Source organism: Podarcis cretensis, assembly GCF_951804945.1.
Source record: "Podarcis cretensis genome assembly, chromosome: 1".
In the NCBI taxonomy this organism is placed as follows: domain Eukaryota; kingdom Metazoa; phylum Chordata; class Lepidosauria; order Squamata; family Lacertidae; genus Podarcis; species Podarcis cretensis.
Genome location: NC_137170.1, coordinates 34,272,457 through 34,294,801, shown reverse-complemented (window position 1 = coordinate 34,294,801; position 22,345 = coordinate 34,272,457). Strand labels below are relative to the sequence as shown.

At 42.3% G+C, this 22,345-nt stretch overlaps 1 protein-coding gene across 4 annotated transcripts in view; it reads left to right on the top strand.

Annotated features, from left to right (window-relative positions):
- The window catches only part of PAX9 (paired box 9), a 34,868-nt gene extending 15,599 nt beyond the window's left edge, over positions 1-19,269 (top strand). Inside the window, exons 4-6 of one of the 4 annotated variants that reach the window (XM_079985767.1) lie at positions 5,977-6,027; positions 17,025-17,226; positions 19,025-19,269. In XM_079985767.1, the coding sequence (XP_079841893.1) occupies positions 5,977-6,027; positions 17,025-17,226; positions 19,025-19,029 (258 nt within the window). In that variant the 3' untranslated portion in view covers positions 19,030-19,269. Of the gene's footprint in view, positions 1-5,976; positions 6,028-17,024 lie in introns of all 4 variants that reach the window. The other 3 variants (XM_079985766.1, XM_079985765.1, XM_079985768.1) reach the window with 3 other exon arrangements.
- The last annotated feature ends 3,076 nt before the right edge of the window (positions 19,270-22,345 follow it).

Below are 22,345 nucleotides of genomic sequence, written 5' to 3'. Positions count from 1 at the left end.
TTATTATTATTCCTATTATATATATGCAGTCCTTTAGTACTCAACACCCCAGCATACCCATCTCTGTTCAGAGGCTTTTAGAATCAGCATAGAAGCCAGGTGTGGGGAACCTCAGGCCCAGGGCCAGATATAGCTCTCCAAGTCTTTCTGCCCCACCTTCAGCACTCTCCCTAGGCTACACCCACTCCCCAGCCACACCCCTCATTGCCCTTGCTTTGCCGTCTTCTTGAGTAGTTTTGTTTGGCTGGAGTGCATGCATGAGTGTAGAAACTAACTTACTGCACAAAGGTAACAGGTGTGTTTGTTGCTGCATCCACTGTTTTTCTCTCACCCCACTGGCCACTGGCACATGGCCCTCAGAAGTCACCCTCATGCCAAAGGAGCTGGTCACACCCTGGCACACACATTTGCGCATGGCATCTCTATCCTCAGCTTCTGTTAGTGTGATGGCAATTGCCTGGAAAGGCTTGTTTTCTGTACTGCAAAGGATTTGGGTTACCAAACTGTTTGCAGACAACCCAAGCCATGGGATTGTTTGATAAGCTAGCTGGACTGAGGTCCTGTTGAAATAAATGGGACAGGTTAGTAATGGTCAGTTTAAGTCCCATTGGTTTCATTGAGAACTAAATGCCGCTTAGCGGCCTGGATCCAACCCAGCATTTCTAAAGAAGTTGTGAAAGAGGATTCCCCTGCCCAGGTCTTACACAATTTCTAACACCAGCAGAGTTGTTACAGCACAGGACAGATTTCATTTTGAATTTTTGTTCCTTTGGTGTTTACATAGGCATATGTGATTTCTGGTTGCTCAAAGTTTATGTTGGACTGCAGAGGTGTGTAAACTTCAGTTCCTTGTCCAGGTCATGCTCATGCAACTCTTGGGTTGAATAAGGAACTGGGAACCAACTGCAGCCTTGTTGTGTTCCTTTGAGTAAAATCCGCATACATGTGACCAGGTGCACTTTCATTTGCCTTTGTCTCCCCTGGGATGTAACTGCTTCCCGTTCTGTGGATTTAGTGATGTAGCACCAAACTATAAGCACAGTGAGCACAGCAAGTACCGTAAGCCACTGTAGTGTAGTGGTTAGAGTGTCAGACTATGACTGGGGAGACCAAAAGCTCATTGGGTCAGTTACTTACTCTCATCCTCTCAGGGTTGCTGTGAGGTAAAAAAAATGGGGAGGAGAACTATGTAAGCCTCCTTGAGGTCCTTGGAAGAAAGGTGGGGTACAGGGGACAAATATAGTTGTTGTTGTTTAATGAGTAAAGATGGAGTTTCTTAAAGATTTTTTTTTCTCCCCTCCTTTCTTTGGCAGTAGAAAAACCTGCTGGTGCAAAATCTGTGTGATCCTGGAAATAATCCCTGTCTTGCTACTGCAAGGGATCTGCGCATATCAGAACCCTGTACTCTGCAATATAGGGTCAGGTTGGGGACTAATAGGTGCTGGTGTGGAATGTAGTGAAAACAGGCCTAGATTCAACTAAGGAAACCAGCACAAAGACTCTAGCAAGTGCAACAGGGCTTCCTCCTGAGTGGCCCCTTCTTGCTTCCCCAAATCTGCTTTAGGTGTGATGAAAACAGCCCCTAGAATAGCACAGAGGGGAATAGAGGGATATTGCTCCATCTAGCAAACAGAAATGCTTGTGCTGATGGAACGACCAGAAGAGCATGGTGTTGAATTCCTCCTATAAATTATGCGTCAAGACAGCCTTAATTCCATCCCTTGGTGTCTGCTGTCTCTGGCTCACTCCTTATAATATTAGGGGGCAGGGACTATCTATAGTGCTGTAGTAAGAATGACTGGAATTGAGGGGGCAAGAGTAGTGGTTTTCTGCATTAGAAGGGCATTGAATTGAATGGCCTTTGAGGTCCCTTCCAACATTCCATACATTTGAAGCACATCTCTATCTCTGCCACCCCAGAAAAATAATAGGAATTGTATTTTGCTCCTCATAGAGCTTTATTTCCCAGCACTTTAGCAGACTTCTAGGGAACTGCTTCTGGGGAATTGCTTTAACTTCATGGTGTATATGCAGTGTATGATACTATTTTTTTAAAAAAATTTTTTATTGATTTTTACAAATAATTTACAAAAATCATATAACACACTTTCTTATCTTAAACAATGTTTTGGACTTCCATCAACTGCATCTGAAGATTTTTCAGTCTTTATCACTTAATCTGCATTTCATTATTTTCAGTATTACATTTAATACTCCTTCACTAATAATTCTTATCATAGTTTTCTCTGCAATATTTCGCATAATCCTCCTTACAAAACTTCTTGCAATCCTACTAGTATAATCGCAGCGTATGATTCTAAGCACGTAGAACACTTACCTAATGATGTAGTAGAATTGCTGGGGAATAGATGGGGAACCTTTGGCTCTCCAGATGCTGTTGGACTTCAACTCCCATCAGTCCCCGCTGCCTGGCCAATGGTCAGGGGTAATGGGAATGCCGCAGGTGGCTGAATATAGGTCTCCCCTTTCTCTCCTTCCCCCGGTTTCATTAATCTCTTTCAGGAAAGAGTTAATAGTGATGTTAACTGTTTAGATGCATGAGGAATTGTGTTTAACCATCCTCATCTCTTCATATCAACAATAAAAGAAGAGTGAAACAACAAGATTTCAAGGCACCTTAGTGGCTAACAAATGTAAGCTCTCATGGGCCAGAGTCCACTTCGTCAGATGCAAGAGACTATTTGTATCAGGCATTCATAAACAGTTGAATGGTGCTAATTCCTCTAACTTTTGTATCACTTAGTAAGGCTAGAAGTCCCAAAGAGTTTAAGCAGTAGACTAACCTACTAAAACCAACTTTAGCTGGACATTTGGCAAATGCAAATTCTAGCAAGGTTTAAATTGGTGGGCCTGAGAGTTAGGGGTGTGCTTGTTGATTTTTTTCATCTAATTTACATACTGCAGTAGGCAAATGTGGCAAAATAAATGCCAAAGGTATCCTTTTTGTATGTTATTGTGCTTGGTAGCTTTTGCAGTTGTCTCATACCTGGTTCAGTATCTAAGAACAAAACAATGCTTCTAGACTAGATCTTAATTTCGTCAATATGTAGATGTAATAAATTGATTAACTTATTAGCCATTTGAAAAGCAAGCAATCATTCTGATAAAAAAATTGAATCGGTTGCAGCTTTGGTTGTTACGCTCCATGAAAATAGAAAACAACTTGTCTGTGTTTACATGAGCAAAGAAAAAAAAGGGGGGGGAGTATGCAGTATTCTTTGCTCACCAGTGATATTTGGTTGCATATCTGGACCTTTTATACATATGTAACTAAGACTGATTGATTATTTATTTATTTAATTAGTTTATATCCTGCCCTTTCAATGAACAGAGCAGATAATGTGATATAGAGAAGTCACAGGCATTCCAACCCCCCTCCCTTCCTATAGTCAAATACGTGTTTTGCCTGTGGGTTAAGGGCTGAATGCCGTTTTCCTAATCTCCACAGTTTCCTGAATGAAACCTGATTACTCAGATTCTGTTCAGGAAGTGGTGGTTTTGTAATTGCATCCACAGAATATATAGGCCAACCTGAAGTTAGTGGGACAGATTCACCACTTGAATACTCTTCACATTTACGCCACTGCCATAGGTCAGTGAAGTTGTCACCAGTGGAAAGCGCGTGCGCACACACAGACACACACACACTCTGCATTTAGTCACTGCATTTTAGTGGGATGATTACAAAGGATTTTTGTCTGAGTTATATATAACATTTCCCTGACTAGTAGCTTGATGATGAAAGTCTGTGTTTGGTTTTTTGTTGTTCTTTAATTCGCAAGTGAATGTCTTTGAAAACTCATGCTTCTCAGTATATTTATAAGATGGTTCTGTCTACAGATACTTTCAGTGTGTGGAAGTCGTTCCTCTGTATTTCTCATATTCTGTGGACAGGCTGTGCTTAAGAACCTAAGGAGAGCTCTGCCTGGCTGGATCAAAAGGCTCATATACTCCTGCATTCTGTTCCCAACCAGGAAGATAGATGTTTTTGGGTAAATCCATACCATAGTCTTCCCTTACTTATTGCTCTCATTGACTGGTCTTCAGAAGCAGGTTGCTTCTGAAAATAGGGATGGAATAGTTGACAGCTGGTGATAAGCCTATCATCAAACTGAGAATGTACTGTGTGTTTATGCAGTAACAGACTCCGTTCAGCTCCTGAAGGCCCTGCTGTGGATCCCAAACCCCAGGAGATTTTCTCTTGTGCTTATGCCTTGTTGGTTAGCTCTGTTGGTTAGAGTGTGGTGCTTATAATGCCAAGGTCATGGGTTTGATCCCATGTATGGATGCATATTCCTGAATTGAGGGGATTAGACTAGATGGTCCATAGGGTCCCTTCCAATTCTATGATTCTGGTCCATGGGGTCACAAAGAGTCGGACACGACTAAACGACTAAACAACAACAACAAATAATGTCCTGTTGGGGAACTGCCCACGAACATCAGGCTGGCCACTGTAAGAATGAAATTTTGGCATAGATGGTCAAGAAAAGCATGCTTGTTCTTCTCCTCTCTCTCTCTCTCTCTCTCTCTCCCCCCCCCCCCCCCCCCCCCGCTTACTGGCTGGCTTACGTGCAGGTTGATCTGCCCAGAAAGAAGAAGCAGTAGTTATAAGGAGAAGAAAGCGTTATGCTTGACCATAGTTTCATGCCTTGCGTGTTTCTAGGCTGTAAGCTGGATCACCTTCCTGAACCTTTAAGTGGTGCAGTAGTGGAGAACATCTCTGTCCCCCAGCTGCATTGTGCCTTGAGTCTTACATGTGGTAGCTTCAGAAATGGATGTGGTAGAGAATTTATTCAAGCTCTTCCTTACTCATATCCCAATCATATATTTTATAATTACTGTTTTGTTTATATGACAAAGGAACTTTACAGAGTAACCAAAGGTTATTTTTTAAAAGCTGAGAGGAAAGTCTCTGCCTCAAATAACTTACACTCTGCACTTTGACAATGAGAGGAATGGGGGAGATATGTAATGCGTCCAGTTGAAATTCACTCCCCATAAGGCTTGAGAAATATGGGTGGTATTCAGCTAAATTTTCCTTAGAATAGACCAGGTTTCCCAAGAATGAGTCTCCAGCTGTTTTTGGACTACGGTCTCCATCATCCCTGGCCACTGGTCCTGCTAGCTAGGGAGGATGGGAGTTGTAGTCCAAAAACAGCTGGAGACCCAAGTTTGGGAAACCCTGGAATAGACCTTTGGGCAGGATTCAACTAATGGGTCCTGTCAGTGGAAGCCCTGTGCAAGGACCTCTGCTTGTGCAATGGGGCTTCCACTCATCCACCCACCCACATGCTCCCCCCACCCCAGAACAGTGCATGGGGGAAGGAAAGAAAGGATTGCTCCCTCTTGCAAGTCAAGATGCTTGCCCTCACTGAGCAATCGCCTTAGCAGGACATGAAATTCCTCCCGTAGAAATAAATGGACCTAACTTAGTCATGTTAAATAATTTCAGTGGGTCTTCTCTGAATAAAACTTGGTTAAATACCATCCTAAGTCTGTTTAGAATCACACAACCTTAGAGTAGAATTTTATACCTACATGCACACCCCTTAAACATGGGTAACTTTTCGTGGATGGTTTAAAATTGGCCAGGCTGCAACTTGATCTGGCTTTGCAAGTTCACTGAAGTTAAATTGAACCCACTGTTGCAGGTGGAATATGCCAGGGTTAGCCAACATGGTGCCCCCCCCCCATATTGTTGGACTGCAACTCTCATCAGCCCCAGCCAGGCTGGCCAATAGTTGGGGATGATGGAAGTTGTACTCCAACAATATCTGGAGGACATCAGATTCGATATCCCAGGAATATGGTAATCTAAACGCTTATGAAATCCTCTCATCACATTTCACATTGAACTTGGGAATCCCTTCCTAGGGAATAAATTTTCTTGAATATGGACATAGTGGAATTGCCTTCTCCTATATGTAACCTTTCCTCCCCCTATGCACTCAGGTCATCAGGAGAGACCCTTCTCTGAGTACCTGGCCTTCAGAGGCAAGACTGGTGAGTGCAAGTGGCAGGACCTCTTCAGTTATGGCACCCTTTTGTGGAATTTGTTTGTTCTCAGGCCCATTCTCTCAAGACTTAGGAAAATATTGGAAGCCCTTTCCTTTCAGTCCATCTGTTTTCTTTATCCGTCCTATTCATACTTATTCATATGATTGCTTGTGCATGTGTAGTTACTTGGGATGAGTGGAATTATTTTGTTCAGTGTCAAAATTCTTGAGTGGATGATGGCAGGCAAGGCATCATTGATGGACCTGAGGACATCTGGAGGTCCATGATGATGATGATGAACCTCCCAAATGTGTTTTGTTCCCAAGCTTCCTTCCCAGGTGAGCTGCAGTGAACCCTTGTGAGACCTCCTCCTTCCTGACTGACTGCTTCTGTGCCCAGCGTTGGGCTGTCGTGTAAGGAAGCTGTCCCTTGTGTACCAGAGCCAGGCTCCAATGAGAGAGCCTGTTGTGGGGGCACCTGGTTGTGCCCCCTCAAAAAAATGTGCCTGAGGCCACAGTCCCCATGCCTCCCACACTATGCCACTGGTGCCCCATGTATGCAAAAATACTCTGTTCCAGTTGACTAAGTGATAGAGAAGGCCAAGTTACTCTGGGATGAGAAGGCTCACTGGGTCAGTCTGGGGGGGGGGCTTACATGATCTGCTTAGTATGATGTTGCATGCAGCCTATGGTGGAACCCAGTTGGTGAATGGTTGTGTGCATTCACCCTACCCAGTGGAGCCACTGGTTTACAAGAATCACCTGAATACCTTGCTAGGGTGTTAGGGAAATGGACTCTGGTTAAAGAGGAACATTTTTGTCTGGCGCCAGTCAACCCCCCCGGCGAGAGGATTCCACAAATGAGGAACCACTGCAGAAAAGGCCCGTTCTTGTGTTGCCCCCCCCCCCGGACCTCCCGTGGAGGAGACACATGAAGCAGGACCTCAGAGGATGATCTCAGGGTCTGGCTAGGGTCATATGGAGAGCAGCAGTCCTTGAGGTATCCAAGAGTTCATGGCGATTGCAATGAAAAGGAGACTGACCATCTCTGGAGAACACCATCGCAGAATTCGGGGATGTGTTTCAAAGGATGCCTACATTTCAGTTTGCATCTTGTTTCAGAAAGTACAAATTAGGTAGGCTCGTATTAAAATCAGAAATGAATGGAACCACATTCCTGCATATTTTGCTGCCCTGTTTAATAAGTTAGATTTGTATTGCCATGGGTATGCAGTGCTGTCTTACCACCCGCTGGTGCCTGCTATGGCTCTCGCTATCAGAATCTAAATCGGCATGAGAGTGCATGTTTCTTACCAGGGGGGGATGGAGGGAAGAACAAGCCATCAGGCCTCCTTCGCTTGGGCCAGCCTTTCCATTGACTGCATATTTAAATACTTGCCAAGATCTGACTTGCTTTTCTCTTCCAGCTGGTAGGCTATTTTTGCTCCCTTCCCACAGTGCTGCCAGCTCCTCGTTGTGGTGCTGTCTCCACTATGAAATCCATCTGTGTTCTTCTTTCAGCAGACAATATCTGAAAATATTTAGCCCCAGTTTCCCAGTGGGGTTCGAAATTTATAAGCCCTTTCTCCTGTAACTTTCCCCATCCCAACCTGTTTCCAATAGAGACTGTGGTTTGATTTTCATTGACTGACTCTCTAAGAAACCACTTCTCACTTCTTCTTGTTGTATCCTACTGTTTGCACAATATTTTTGCAAGTGAGTAATTGCTGGTGCAGAGTCAATCGCATTTTATGGTTTCTGTTTCTAACGGCAGATTTATTTGAAACGTGATAACCTAATAATTATGCAATATATTATGAATGGAGCAATGGTACTGACAACAAAACATTACTCTTCTCTGTGGGTTCCCCACCTCCAAACCTAAATAATTTGCTTTAGCGGTTTGTGATGCCTCTGCAATGCCAGTGCAACATCTTGATGTTTTGAGACTACACTGTTAGCTAATATACCCTTATGGAATGCTGACTAGCACCTATGTTTGAGTATAGGCGGGTGTAGCAAATCTTGGGGCAGAGAAACAATATCTAATTAATCATCACCAATCTCAAAGACACTTACTGGGACCTAGGTTTTACTAAAAGTAAAGATATTGATTTATTATTGGCTTAATTTGCAATGGTTGGATAATTTCAGATTGGCTGATAAATGACAGCTAGAACTATTTGTTGCTGCAGTAGTTATCCTTCTGTATGGTTCTTGAAAGCAATTTTATCATTTATTTAGATTTATATTCAGTCTTTCATCACTTTTAAGGATCCCAGAATGGGTTAAAAATCATGCCAATTGGTTTTTATGGATCTCTATTATGCTGATCAGTCACTTTGGGTTTTTTGTGTCTTTTTCTGAGCTTTCTTGATCCATGTGCTGCTAAAGTCATAATCCAATCCAGGATTTCAGGTATGGTTTAGGAACCAGATTTTCCTTCAATGTGGGCTTATGTTAAGGCAGACTGTAGTTTGGAGATGCTACTTACATGCTCTGAAAAACGGGAATTCTAAAAAGGACCTTTGTTGGCTTTGCTCTCTGTGTCATCCTTTCATAAACAAAATAATAATAATATTCCCCTTCTGAGCAAAGGCTTTTTGTATCTGTGATACTGAAATGATAGCAAGCACATAGCGGTCCTTTCTTTGCTGCTCCTTATATTCTTCCCATTCTCAAAAAAAGCTGCTGAATCTTGAGACAAACAATAATTTTCTTTCAGAGAATTGATGATGGTTTGAAGAAGGAATTGTTCCTCCTACTTTCATCTCTGGTAAACAGGTTTTAATTTCCAATATGCTGGAGAAGCTGGTTGACTGATTGGTGGCCACAGATCTTAACAGTAAGCAGAAATGTTGACGGGCTTTTTTGTATTGTATTATATTGAATTGTTTAAAAGCCTGAAAAACCTGTTCAACCAGAGTTGGCAGTGGGGCGAAATAAAAATGTGTGTCAACCGTGTGAACTTAAGCCTCTCTCAAACTATCAGGTATTTCCTCACCAGCTTTTATCCTGCCCAGGATTTCCTCTGGGGCAAAATTTGCCATCTGTTGAATGGTCACAACAAGTATGTTGCCTACAAGTTTTCCTTATTTGTGGTAGCTGCCTTTTTTAACATTTGGCAAAATTTAGGACTGCTGGAAATCTCTGTTGGTGGAATTGGGTACCTGCTACACGTGTACAAAATATAAATCGGAAAACCCTAAAAACTATTTTTTTTTTTTTTGTTCTAGTTTTGTCCCAAATCATTTCTGGCTGTCCTTATGAAACTTTGTATAACATTTGGATGTGCTTTTTATTAGAAATTTTAGCACATGAAGGTCAAGTTTCTCTGTCCCTCTGAATGTTGCCATTTTCATACTACGCCAGGGCTTCTAGATTAGGGATGGGAAACTTGGGGCTCTCTAGATGTTTCTGGATTACACCTTCCATTATCCGTGGGCATTGTCCCCACTGCCTGGAACTGATTCCAGCAGCATCTGGAACAGCACAGGTTGCCCACTGCTGTTCTGGATACTGTCCTTATTCTTTTTTTCCGGTTCTTAGGCAAATAAAATAACATTTCCTCTGGAAAGGAGCTCAGTTAGTTGACTCATTGCTCACATAAATGTTTGTGCCACTGTAGAATTAACAGTGGGCAAAGAATATGGATGCCATTCTAGCATACTGGTGCTATTTATTTGGAAGTTCACTTTTGAAATCTTGCTTCCGGAGAACTGTGCGCAGGGCTGATTGATTTTTTTAAAAAAGATGTGGTGTGTGTGTGTATAAAATATATTATATTCTAAAAAAAGACAGTACAGTGGTACCTTGGTTTAAGAACAGTCCTGTTTAAGAATGATTCGGTTTACGAACTCCGCAAAACCGGAAATAGTGTCCTGGTTTGCGAACTTCACCTCGGTCTAAGAACAGAATCTGAATGGTGGAAGGGCGCCAGCAGCAGGAGGCCTCATTAAGAAAATCATGCCTCAGTTTAAGAACAGTTTCAGTTTAAGAACGGACTTCAGGAACGGATTAAGTTCGTAAACCGAGGTACCACTGTAGTGTTAATGCACACTAAATTCCACGTTGGTGAATAAGAATTCCACCGCTGATGGAATTAAGTTGCTGATTAAGTTGTATTTGGGCAAATGGTCAAATCTTCTCTTGGGATTGCATAAATTGATTTGATTATATAAATCATCTTTACTGTCCTATAGAGGAGTGATGTAGTCTGTTCACATCCTGTGTATTGCCCTTGGCTTACACCCTCTTCCCCTTATATTACCCTTTTAATATTACTCATATATGACTGGCATCCCAGTCCACACTCAGTAGTACAATCTTTGGAGAACACATGGGGCGTTATTTCCAAGAAATATGTTTATATAGAATTTAAGGTCATTGCTTCATTCCCTCAGAAAGAACAAAGGGGGGGGGAGAGGGGGGGTGGATGCAGCAAGTATGCATCAGCGCTGCCATGTCCCTTGGTTATGCAAACATACAGTTTTAACAGCTATTTCGCAAACGTGAGGTTTAGTCTGTTGGACACACATCTTTATATTCTGCTGAGCTGCAGCTTTCAAATGAGTAGTGGGGGAATTAATCTGTTTGCAGAGGAATGATAATGCCCTGAAAGAGAAGGGTGATGAAAGAACAGCTGTCAAACGCTGAAATCTTTTCTATTTACACAATCATGTTTTCATATTTCTTTCTGTAGCACATGGTTAAGGAATAACTGTGCCTTGATGCAATCCATTTTGAAATTTGCTGCATCTTGCAGTCTGAGCGTGATGGTGCAGAGGCTAAGCCATGCCTAGAGAAGCCGGAGCTAATGATGGATTGATTTTAAGAAATTAAGCTCAACTTCTGGTATAATAATCCTCAAGGAAGGTTCATAGTTTTAGAGACTGCTTCAGGATCCATCACTGTCATTGGAAGCCTGGGTGGCTTCTGGGACACAGAACACTTTCTACAAGCTTTGGCTGCTGGCCCCACTGTCTGGATGGAGATAGCTTGACTTCAGTTGACTATGCTCTGGTAATCTTGTGCCTAGACTACTATATTGTGTTAAATGTGGGGCTGCCTTTGAAAACTGTGCAACGTTTGGTAGTTAGACTTGTAACTGGGACCAGGAAGTGTGATCATGCTGATACCATCAGCACTGGAATTGGGTCGTTTTCAGGGCCAAAGTCAGAGTGCTGCTTTTAACCTATAAAGCTTTAGATGATTCTTATGGAGTGCCTTTCCTCATACGAACTTCCTCAGCTCTTCTGTTTGTCTTTGGGTTGCCTTTTCTTGGTACCACTGTTAAAGGAGTTCCAAGGGTGGTTACACGAGAAAGGGCCTTCTTTTTTTGCAGTGGCTCCTCCTCTTTGGAATGCTTTCCGAGAGCCAGTGTGGTGTAGTGATTAAGAGTGGTAGACGCGGGTTTGCGTCTTCACTCCTCCACATGCAGCTGCTGGGTGACCTTGGGCCAGTCACACTTCTCTGAAGTCTCTCAGCCTCACTCACCTCACAGAGTGTTTGTTGTGGGGGAGGAAGGGAAAGGAGATTGTTAGTCGCTTTGAGACTCCTTAGGGCAGTGATAAGGCGGGATATCAAATCCAAACTCCTCCTCCTCCTCCTCTTTTTCTTCTTCTACTTCTTCCCCAGGGCTGTGTGTCTGGCCCCAAGTCTAACATCTTTCTGTTGCTGAGCTAAGAATTTTTGTGTATACCCCAACCATTTGGATGGTGATCTCTGTCTCTTGCTCACTTGGTGTATGGTTTTTAGCAGCTTGCTGTTTAATGGTGACCACTTGTGATAATTTTATGGTGGCCTCTATGTACTTGAGGGCAATGTCTAGCGGGATCACTTTTAGTTATCATTCTTATATGTTTACTATTCAGTTTTTGATTTTTTTAAAAGGACTGAACTATACTTATTGCTGGACTTTCCTTGTTAAGGCAGGTGTCTCTCTCAGTATTCAGGGGTAACCATTGCTTAGTGGCAGAGCACATCTTTTGCATGAAGAAGGGCATTTCTAGTTAGAAGGACTGAGCTGAAGGTTTAAAAGGACACTCTCCCGACCTGACACACTCTAGACAGAGCTACTTTCAGAACAGACAATGTTGGTTTAGATAGACAAATAGTCTGATTTGGTGTAAAGCAGCTTCTTGTGTATCTCCACCACACAGTGACAGGCCAAGAGAGGCTCAGCACTGGCTGAAATGCTTCAAAGACAGATTGAGGTGGGCTTTTCTCAAGGCTGATGCCCATTGGATAGGTTGTGCGAATCAACACTAAGCTCAGCTGGAATCTGTCCTGTTTCCAGCTATATGCTATTCCAAGCTGAAGTGATTTCTCAGTGCAGGCTGGTGGTTGGTCTGAGAAGCTTTTCCCGACCAGCACTTTGCTGCAAAAACAGATATGACCCCTTTCCTCCACCCAAATGGATTGGTTTCATAATGAACCATAGACCAGCTTTGCACCCCCAACCTACTCATGCTAAGTGTACTGTCTGAACAGGCCCTACACACATTCAGATTGTCAGTGTGTAGATTTATCTGTGTGAATGGAGCCAAGGCAATATGCATACAGTTCTTATACCTTCTGCCACCCAAATTATTCACTTCTGTCATTGCTCTGACCATGTGACACCCTTCCTTAAATCCTTACACTGGCTACTTGTCTATTCCTGGATCCTATATGAGTTTCTTTACCTATTTACTCTTATAACTTGTCACATTCTTTCATGTGACCTTTGAGCATCCATCTCCACCAACCATCCAAAAATATCCACCCTTTCATCCCAAGATGGTGCCACCAATGCAGGTGCCAAAGGTGTGTTTAGACAATAGATATAAGGTAGCCAAAATGGTGTCTCCCAGATGTTGTATTACAGTCCCCATCAACCCCAGTCAGCATGGCTATAGGTCAGGGATAATAGGAACTGTAGTCAAGCAACATCTGGAGGGCAACACATTGGCCACCCCTGCAATAGACTAAACACACACAACCTGAGGACAAGGACATTAGATGCTATCCTGAGCCAGATGCACACTGCAGATCATGGGGTCCAGAAAGGCTTTTATTATGTCAGATGTTTAGCAGTCCCTTCAGCTTCTTTAGCACAACACTGATAAGCACAACTGTGCATCTGAACCCGTTTTAACTCTTTGATTCCATATACCGTGTGACACAGATTAATTTAGTATAATTGCATAGCTGTCAACTTTTCCCTTTTCTTATGAGGAATCCTATTTGGAATAAGGGGATTTCCCTTAAAAAAGGGAAAAGTTGACAGCTATGTAATTGAGGGGTAACTCCTGACACAGGCCTTTTGCACTGTATATTCTACATCAGCTGCAGCAAAATTGTAAAAATGCATTTTGCTAAATATATAAAGCATCAAAAAGGCAAGGGGGTTAGCATTAGATCTTCTGAAGTTCCAGTTCTCTTTGACTCTTGCAAAACATTAATTCTGAGCCGTCGAAACAATCCAAAACATCTCCCCTGTGGATTTTGCCCCTTAAAGAGGAGGCAAAAGGGGGGGGGAGCGAAAAGGGAAAAGAACATAGGTTACATTCAGCTAGAAGCACTTCTTAAATAATTAAATTTCCTTTCATAAACAATGGCTTCGATTATGTGAGTAATATTTACAGAACTAAAAAAATGTTTCTCAAAACCCAGCACTTAAGTAAAGACTTCGAAGTACCTTACAAGCCCATAAACACCGCAGGGTTCTCCCAACTCCTGATTTTGTATTTTGGTGTTCATTTCCTTCCATTGAATTATTGGCCCAATATTTGCTGGGCCTTGGAATTTAATCCCCTCCAGTTCAACTTCAAGTGAATGTAGTTCTTGTCAGAAATGCCAGATTAACAAATGGGTGTCAATTCCACCGTTAACCCAGGCAGCCTAAATTTCAAGCTAGTCCCAACAACATGCCTGGAACTCTAGCCATATTTGCTTGAGTGTAAGGCCTACTGAATTCAGTAGAACTTCCTTCGAGGCAAGCATATGTAGGATTGCACGGCCTTTTTGAAAAGTGACATTTGAATCAGATTTTCAGTTCCCTGTGTTTGTCATTCAAATGACCTATGTTGGTTGGAATGTAGATTTTGGCTTTGTTTTTAAAATGGTCTCTCTTGCTTTCTATTCTCCATATTAATAACTTCAGTTAGAGATGTTTTGCTTGGGAGTCATATATATATATATATATATATATATATATATATATATATATATGTCATTGTTCACAGGGGTAGTAACATAACAGTAGATGGAGCTTTTATTATTTAATAGGGTACAGTGTAATGGGACATGTGTGGTAAATAAATTTTAACTATCATAAAAAAAAATTCCAAAGAACTCAAGTTGGTATACATGGCTTTCCCCTTCTCCATTTTTATCCTCACAACAACCCTGTGAGGTAGGTTAGGCCAAGAGACAGTGACAGACCCAAGGACACCAGTGCGCTTCCTGGCTGAGTGGGGATTTGAATTGCTCCCCCAAACCTCATTCCAACACTCTGTTATGCTGTATATCCATATATGCCACATGGCAAACTGATTTTGGCATTCAGGTGTTTAAAAGGTGGAAAGGGGAAAAAAATGTACTTGGGATGGAAGTATCCTGTTTTAAGATAGTATCTCCTTCTGGATCTCTAGAAGACACCAATAAGATCAGGTGTGGAGGACTTGCAGAGGGGGGGAATCAAAGTTCAAATCAGTGTCCCAGTTAAGATGGTTTTGGGTCCATCACCCTCTTGAGGACAGGGACCGGGCTTATGATATGGTTCATATCCATTGAACTGCCACCACTTGCAGTTCTACTGTGACGATTTGTGAAATCGCAGCAGCCCTTCACCCCTCCCACTGAATTGCACCAGAGCCCAAAAGGGTCCGGACAAGGAGTAAATGAGGATTACCGTATTTTTTGCTCTATAAGACGCACCAGACCACAAGATGCACGTAGTTTTTGGAGGAGGAAAACAAGAAGAAAAAAATTCTGAATTCTGAAAAATTGTACAGTGAAAGCAGCAATCCCTCTTGCTGTTCTGGCTTCTGGGATAGCTGTGCAGCCTGCATTCGCTCCATAAGACGCAGACACATTTCCCCTTACTTTTTAGGAGGGAAAAAGTGAGTCTTATAGAGCAAAAAATATGGTAATTTTATCTGCAGAGACACCTCTAAGGAGAGAATGAGATAACCTCGCATAAGCCACCCTGAAATCCTTGAAGAGAGGATACAATACAAACATGCCAAACAAAATATTTACACACTTCTCTCTATTCAGTTAAATTACAGGGGATTCTAATGGTTTCCAGAGGGGTCGCTAGCTGTATTAGTCCATTGCAACAAAAACAGCAGAGAATATTATGGCATCGCTAACTTTTAAGGCAACCAAATACTCTTTGCTGTTTTCACAATGACTTGGTGTAAGAGCAGTGCCTGATGACCTGCAACTGTAGATTGCCCAAGCTGTGGTTTTCGTTCTTTAAATTCCCATAAATTTGGAATTTTAAAATGTCTGCTGTCTCTCCTCAGTAGAATGACAGCAGGATTGGGCCTGAAGTTGTTAACTGCTCTCCATGGGTGTTTGTGCAAGCTGGTGGTCCAGGTGTCTGTTTGTATAAAGAAGGGAGAGGCTACCCTCTGTCTCTGTAGGAATTCACAGTGAATGACACTTTACTTAAATAAAAGAAGTTTGTTCTTTAAATCACCGAATGCCTCCTGTCCTCAAGACAAGATCACCACACACACACACACACACAGAGAGAGAGAGAGAGAGAGAGAGAGAGATTTCTTTTTTGTCTGTGTTTTTTAATACTTTATTTCTCCAGGAATGAAGCCTTAAAATACAAGGGCTGGATTTAATGATCAGTGTTGTTGTTGTTTTGGGGGGGAGGTTCCACCAGAACGTTCTCCAGCAAGAATTCCATAGAAATGGGCTTGGCAGTGCTCCTGTGTCGCTCACTTTAATTCCAGTGTGGCTTGTGCAAGAGAACTTCAATGAGCACAGCAATCGGATGTAAATTTGGTAGTCCCTGTTCAAGAAAGTATGTAAACATCATCTTAGGGTGTTTCACCAAGTGATTATATGAATGCCTTTTGCTTTGGTGTGTGTTTTGAAAGCAAGCTAGAAAGCAGAAGAGACTGTAAAATCAAATACACTTTCTTTTTTTTCTTTTTGAAAAATATAATTTTATTTTACAGTTTATTATTGTTATATTTTGAATTAGATATATATGGGGGCACCAATTTTATTTTTTTAAAACATATATATTAAAGACTTCTTGGTTTACAAAAGTTATGTGCAATGTCTCTTTTTTCAAGTTGCATTTTCTACAGATCAAATATGCTCTCTAGTTAATGAAGGATTTTTGTTCAACAGGGTTCCCCAGTCGGTATGGTTAAAACTTAAAAGATGTCAATTGGGTTAAACCATCCTCCGAGCAAATGAAATAGAAACAAGCCCAGCAACAGTAAACAGCATAGCCCACTCAAAAACACAACAAGTGTACCACTTATATTTTTGGAAGTTATTTTACAGCATTAAGAAGCTTGCAGTAGTTGTTATGAGGTGAAAGAAACAATATAGTATTTACACTGTAAAGATGTACCTAAAAGCCATTGGGTTTTTAAGTCTGGCTGTTCACCACATCCTGGAAAGTTGAAGTGGCACCTCTGAAGCCAAATTATTACGTTAGTTGGTAATTTAAAAAACTAAGAGCTGGTCCAGGGTATTCTGCTTCATGAGGAAAAACAGTAGAAATGTCTCCCCACAAACCTCTCACTCAAAGTACCTGGGACCTGAGGCAGAAAATCCCACTAGTGCCTCTCCCCGTTCGAAGCAGTAAAAATATAATACAACCATTTAATAGCTTAACAATTACCTGCCTTTTCATGACACCTCAAGTCTGCCGCCTGAGGCCATTGCCTCACTCTGCCTAACGGCAGGGCTGCCCCCATTTTTAAAAATCCACGTGTTTATTCTTTTTTAGTAATTGTTATTATTTCCTCTCCTCTCTTTCAGGCACCAAGTTGTCTCCCCACTGTTGGAAGTTTTGTCTCTGCACCAACCATGGCGCCTTATCCCACGGCAGCGCAAGTCTCTCCGTACATGGCGTATAGTGCCGCTCCTTCTGGTTACGTAGCTGGCCATGGCTGGCAGCATGCTGGAGGCACTCCGCTATCGTCCCACAACTGTGACATCCCTGCGTCGCTGGCTTTCAAGGGTATGCAGACAGCCAGAGAAGGTAGTCACTCTGTCACGGCCTCTGCACTCTGATATCAGAAACATGGCAGAACAATTTGAAGCCAGCCCAGCCCAGTCACTTTCCCTGTAATACCTTCTAACAGATGGACCTTATGGGGCTGCTGACATTTGAAATATTTTTTCCCATCATTAATAATAATAATAATAATAATCCTTGGGGTTCAGTAAGTGTAAATAACCTAAGAAAGTGATAAATGTGTTGCTGCCCCTTGCACTGTTTTGCATCGAGAAGACCTTACAACCCTCAGAGGGCTATTCATTGGTGAAACCACACATATTTATTCTAAGCAACAGGAGTGTCTCCAACGTGCAATTGTTTCAGATTTGTGAAAACCCAGTCAAGGAAAACCAGTAGATAATGCTACGATCCTAACTAAGAAAGGCGACCAAAACCAGAAGTTCTCTTCTGGATCACTCAATCGTTCTTTTCCCGCAAAATAGATAAATAAATTGTATGGACAAGTGGAGAAGAGTTTTGGTTAACAGACAGTTGACCTCTTCTAGTAACAAACAAGAAAAGCAAATGAATACATGGCTCTGTTATTTATCCTGTATTTTATTGTGATTACAAAGGCAATTTAACTTTTGTTTTCTATCTGTAAATAAGGACCTTGGTCATAATTTGCGTTCCCACTACTCGACTCATTTCTGTTTTCTTTCTGTTGCCTGAAAGGTGACATCCTAGCCATGTGTTGTTTTCATTTCTCAACAATGGCCTTTACCTTAAACGATCCAAATTTTGACAGTTCTTTTGAGTATATTTTGGGCACAGGGTGGAGACACCTGCATCTCATGAAAAGCATTTTTGTTTCTACAGCAGAGAACTTAACGTGACCCCCTCAAATCCCCGTGGGTTGGTTTCAGAGTGTCCATTCTGCACTTTCCATTTGCAGAAGAGATTAAGATCCAAAAAAGGTCTGCTGTACAACGAGAGGGGAAAGTAATTTTCTCCAATTTCCTCTCCCCTACAGCGTCTCACACTGTTTCAGAGGGTCTCTGCAACCCTCTGGAGTGACCTTTCAAGGGCCATGGGGGAAATTAGCAAAAATGCCCCCCTCCCCATTCAGCAGAATTGTTCTGTGTTCTGCTCACACAGACTCTGGATCCAACCCACTGATTACAATGGCACTTGAGTGTGACTTATGTTCTCTGCATTAGGGCTGAGAAAATTCCTCCATATGGTACCTAATCTTCTGAAATCATGGTATCATCACACTAATATAAAGATTCATGGATGGGAAGGACCTGGACAGAATGGGAGCCTGCATTTAATGTGAAATTTTGTGCAGATATATTTTTTAAAATAAGCCAAGGGCACAATCCACCAGGAAGTTCTCCTGCCCAAGCATGGTAGAGTTCTTGTGCACCTCCCATTCATTTCAGTGGGTGCTTGTGCAGGAGGTGGGTGAGTTATGCCCCATGTTAACCACTGTGAAAGAAAACTGTACTGTAAATTGTCGGCTTACCTGTGTTCAGTAATTCCAGCCCAAAACTTTGTTGTCATTTTAAAAAAGGAAAATGAGAAAAGTTGTCTTAAATTCATGCTTTATTGAATGTAAAAAAAAGAAAGACTTTCGGTAAAGTTTACAATGTTGTACATAAGCATGTTTCATTCATAGGCATATTGGTGGCGGTACTACAGGTATTATTTATAATGTTAACAAAATTCCATTTTTGCATTTCTGTATTCTTTATCAAGCATCATTTCACGGCCTTTTGGATCCCAATTGCTCTCTTTTACTCTTTCCCCTTAACAGTATAATCTTTTCAAGATGGCCTGTTTTCCTTGGACAATAATAAAGTTGTGAATATAGTTTCGGAAAGCCTCCTCGAGCTTGCAGATGCGTGCTGAAGATTAACCATGAAAAGGAACGATTTGAAAATTGACATGATATTTCCTCGCATTATAAAATATTAATATATTATGTATTTTTGTAAGTCTAGTGCAATAATGTAAAGACACATCATTCAATACAGATTTTGAAAGACTTCTTTAATAAAATTATCTCCGTTTCTTCCTAGCCATGCTACATAGACTGCTGAAACAGCAAGATAAGATCCTGTCTCTTTTATGAGAATTTCATGCTTTTGTTTCAAAATGCCAACAAAGGTAGATTTCTAAGGCACTGCAAAAAAAATAATATGTGATGTCATGCCGATACTTCCTGGGAAACTTTCCAAAACATTTTCCTACTGGAATCATTTAGTCAAATGTTGAATTGAGAATATTGGTGAGATATAATCAGCATGAGCAAACAGTCTCCGGGTCACAATTTTCTTCTGGCACACAACAGAACTGACTGACCAGGAACTAACTGCTTGAAATGAATGAAGGGTGTGCGGTTGTTGTGTTTGATGTGCTGTGTGTGTTACCCTTGGATCATGGGTCAGTATTCATTTTGGCTACAATCTTAGTGCAGCCAGCAGAACAGCTCTGTTGATCTGGGCTCTCACAAGCCACCTTGAATGAGTTTCTCTCAAAAAGGCAGCGTATGAATATTTCAGAAGAAAGGATGACATTCAAGAATGTCTGCCAGTAGGCACAAGGGAAGTCTGCTTGCGTGATGGGACCTCCAGTTTCTCAACTCCCCAGTGTCCCCAAATCTGCTTCAGGGGGTCTCCTTAACAGCCAGATAACCATGTGGGGTGTGAGGGTAGGGGAGGAAGGAGAAGTCCAGCTGTAGAAGTGGAAGCCTGCTTGTGTGACACAGGATCTTCCCCAAATACTCAGGAATAAATGATGGACCAGAGCACGCCAGGCACTCCTGTCTTCCACTACCTCCCACAGTTTGGTCAAACTCATGCTGGTAGCTTCGAGAACACTATCCAACCATCTCGTTCTCTGTCGTCCCCTTCTCCTTGTGCCCTCCATCTTTTCCAACATCAGGGTCTTTTCCAGGGAGTCTTCTCTTCTCATGAGGTGCCCAAAGTATGGGAGCCTCAGCTTCACAGTCTGTCCTTCCAGTGAGCTCTCAGGGCTGATTTCCTTAAGAATGGATAGGTTTGATCTTCTTGCAGTCCATGGGACTCTCAAGAGCAGGGGTCGGCAAGCTTTACCAGCATGGGCTGGATCACTCCAACAGAGATCATCTGTGGGCCGGACTGGTGCAGTGTGATGCTGAAAACCGCCTCTGTGCATGTCTGTGGCGATGAAAAGTGCTTCTGCGCATGCCCAGATGCCGAAAATTGTGCCTGCACAGAAGCGATTTTCGGCGTCTGGACATGCGCAGACGCGACTTTTGGTATCTGCGCGTGCGCAGAAGCCATTTCTGGCACCACTCAGCGAGTCGCCACGCTGCTTTAGCGCAGCATGGGGGGGGGGCTTGCCGAGTGGGCGGCTCGGTTTGCGGGCGGTTTGTGGGCCAGTAAAACGGTCTTCGTGGGCCATATCTGGCCCATGGGCTGCATGTTGCCGACCCCTGCTCAAGAGTCTCCTCCAGCACCATAATTCAAAAGAATCTATGAGCTATGCCATGCAGGGCCACCCAAGATGGATAGGTCAGAGTGGAGAGTTTTGACTAAACGTGATCCTCCTGGAGCAGGAACCAGCAAGCCACTCCAGTATCCCTGCCAAGAAAACTCCATGGACAAAAACAACAGGCATATGCACGTTTACTTGGGTATAAATCATAATGAATACAGTAAATCTTACTTCTGAATACAGTGGTACCTCTGGATGCGAACGGGATCCATTCCGGAGCCCCATTCGCATCCTGAGCAGAACGCAACCCACGTCTCCGGGTCGCTATTCGCCGCTTCTGTGCATGCGCGTGACATCATTTTGAGCGTCTGTGCATGCGCAAGGGATGAAACCCAGAAGTAACCCGTTCCGTTACTTCCGGGTCGCCACGGAACGCAACCTGAAAATGCTCAACCTGAAGCGTCTTTAACCCAAGGTATGACTGTAATCCTGCATAGGATTGTGCTGCTAAAGACTAAAATGGGGCTGCAAGAGCAGCTGGCCAGGGAGGGCAGCACCTGTTATCCCTGCACACCTGCAGCTGGAGGAAGGGCAGATATAATAAACATGCCCACACTGCACCCTAGTATAAGGTTACCAGACGTCCCCGTTTCCCGGGGACAGTCCCCGAATTTACAAATCAGTCCCCTGACAAAATCCATCTATTTAGTAGGAAGTTGAAAAGTGTCCTCGGATTCATTGAAAAAGAATCTGGTAACCTTACCCTAAGCATGTAAGCCTAATTTCACAGAATCCTTTTTGTTGAAAACAGTGCAAAAAGCACTTGCCTGGATATCCATTTCTTCCCCATGTGGATCAGAGTCTAGAAATTAAACACACTAATCCTGAGCTCGTGTCCCCCCCCCCCTCTTTCACGCAGCTCATATCACTTCTATGAAAAATCCTATTTTGTGAAGAGGAGGAAAAATACTAGGAAAAAAGAAAGAAGCCCATTTGTATACAGTGTGACAGTTTCTCCTTGCCTCTACTCTCCTTGTCTCTATTTAATTTTAATTCTTTTTTTTAAAAAAAGAAAGGTAAAGGTTTTTTTTTTTAAAAAAACAGGATTATGCAATGAATAATGATTCCGACTCTTTCACCAAGATTGCAACTTGCGGGGGGGGGGCTACCTTTACAATCCCATCTTAAATTAAGTAAATAATTTGTTTTGGTTCATGTGGAATCCAAGTTCATAGGGAGCAGTATTTTACATAGCTGTGACATGTTAGCATGACCACAGCAAAGCTGAGGATAGCAAGGAACAAGGTGAAACCATTTTTTTTAAAAAACAAAAGCATGTATTACAAATATCAAAGTGCTTGTAGTTAACATTTTATTTTCATGAACAAATAATCTTTTTTCTGAATGTCCCATGAAGTATGAGTGTCTCTAAATAATAGTTAAAACAAGTATGCTTGTTGTGGAAATAAGAATTAATGGCATAGGTTGTTGATACAGTCTTCATCCTTTAAGGGAAGGTCAGACCTTGATAACCTTATACCTGCTGGTTTGTAAATGGGAGGATATTAATAGGCTAGTTGTTGAAAACAATGCTGTTTGAAGTACAGGAATCAGTCAGTGGAGCCCATTGAACAACGTACTGTTGGTTTTTTCCCCT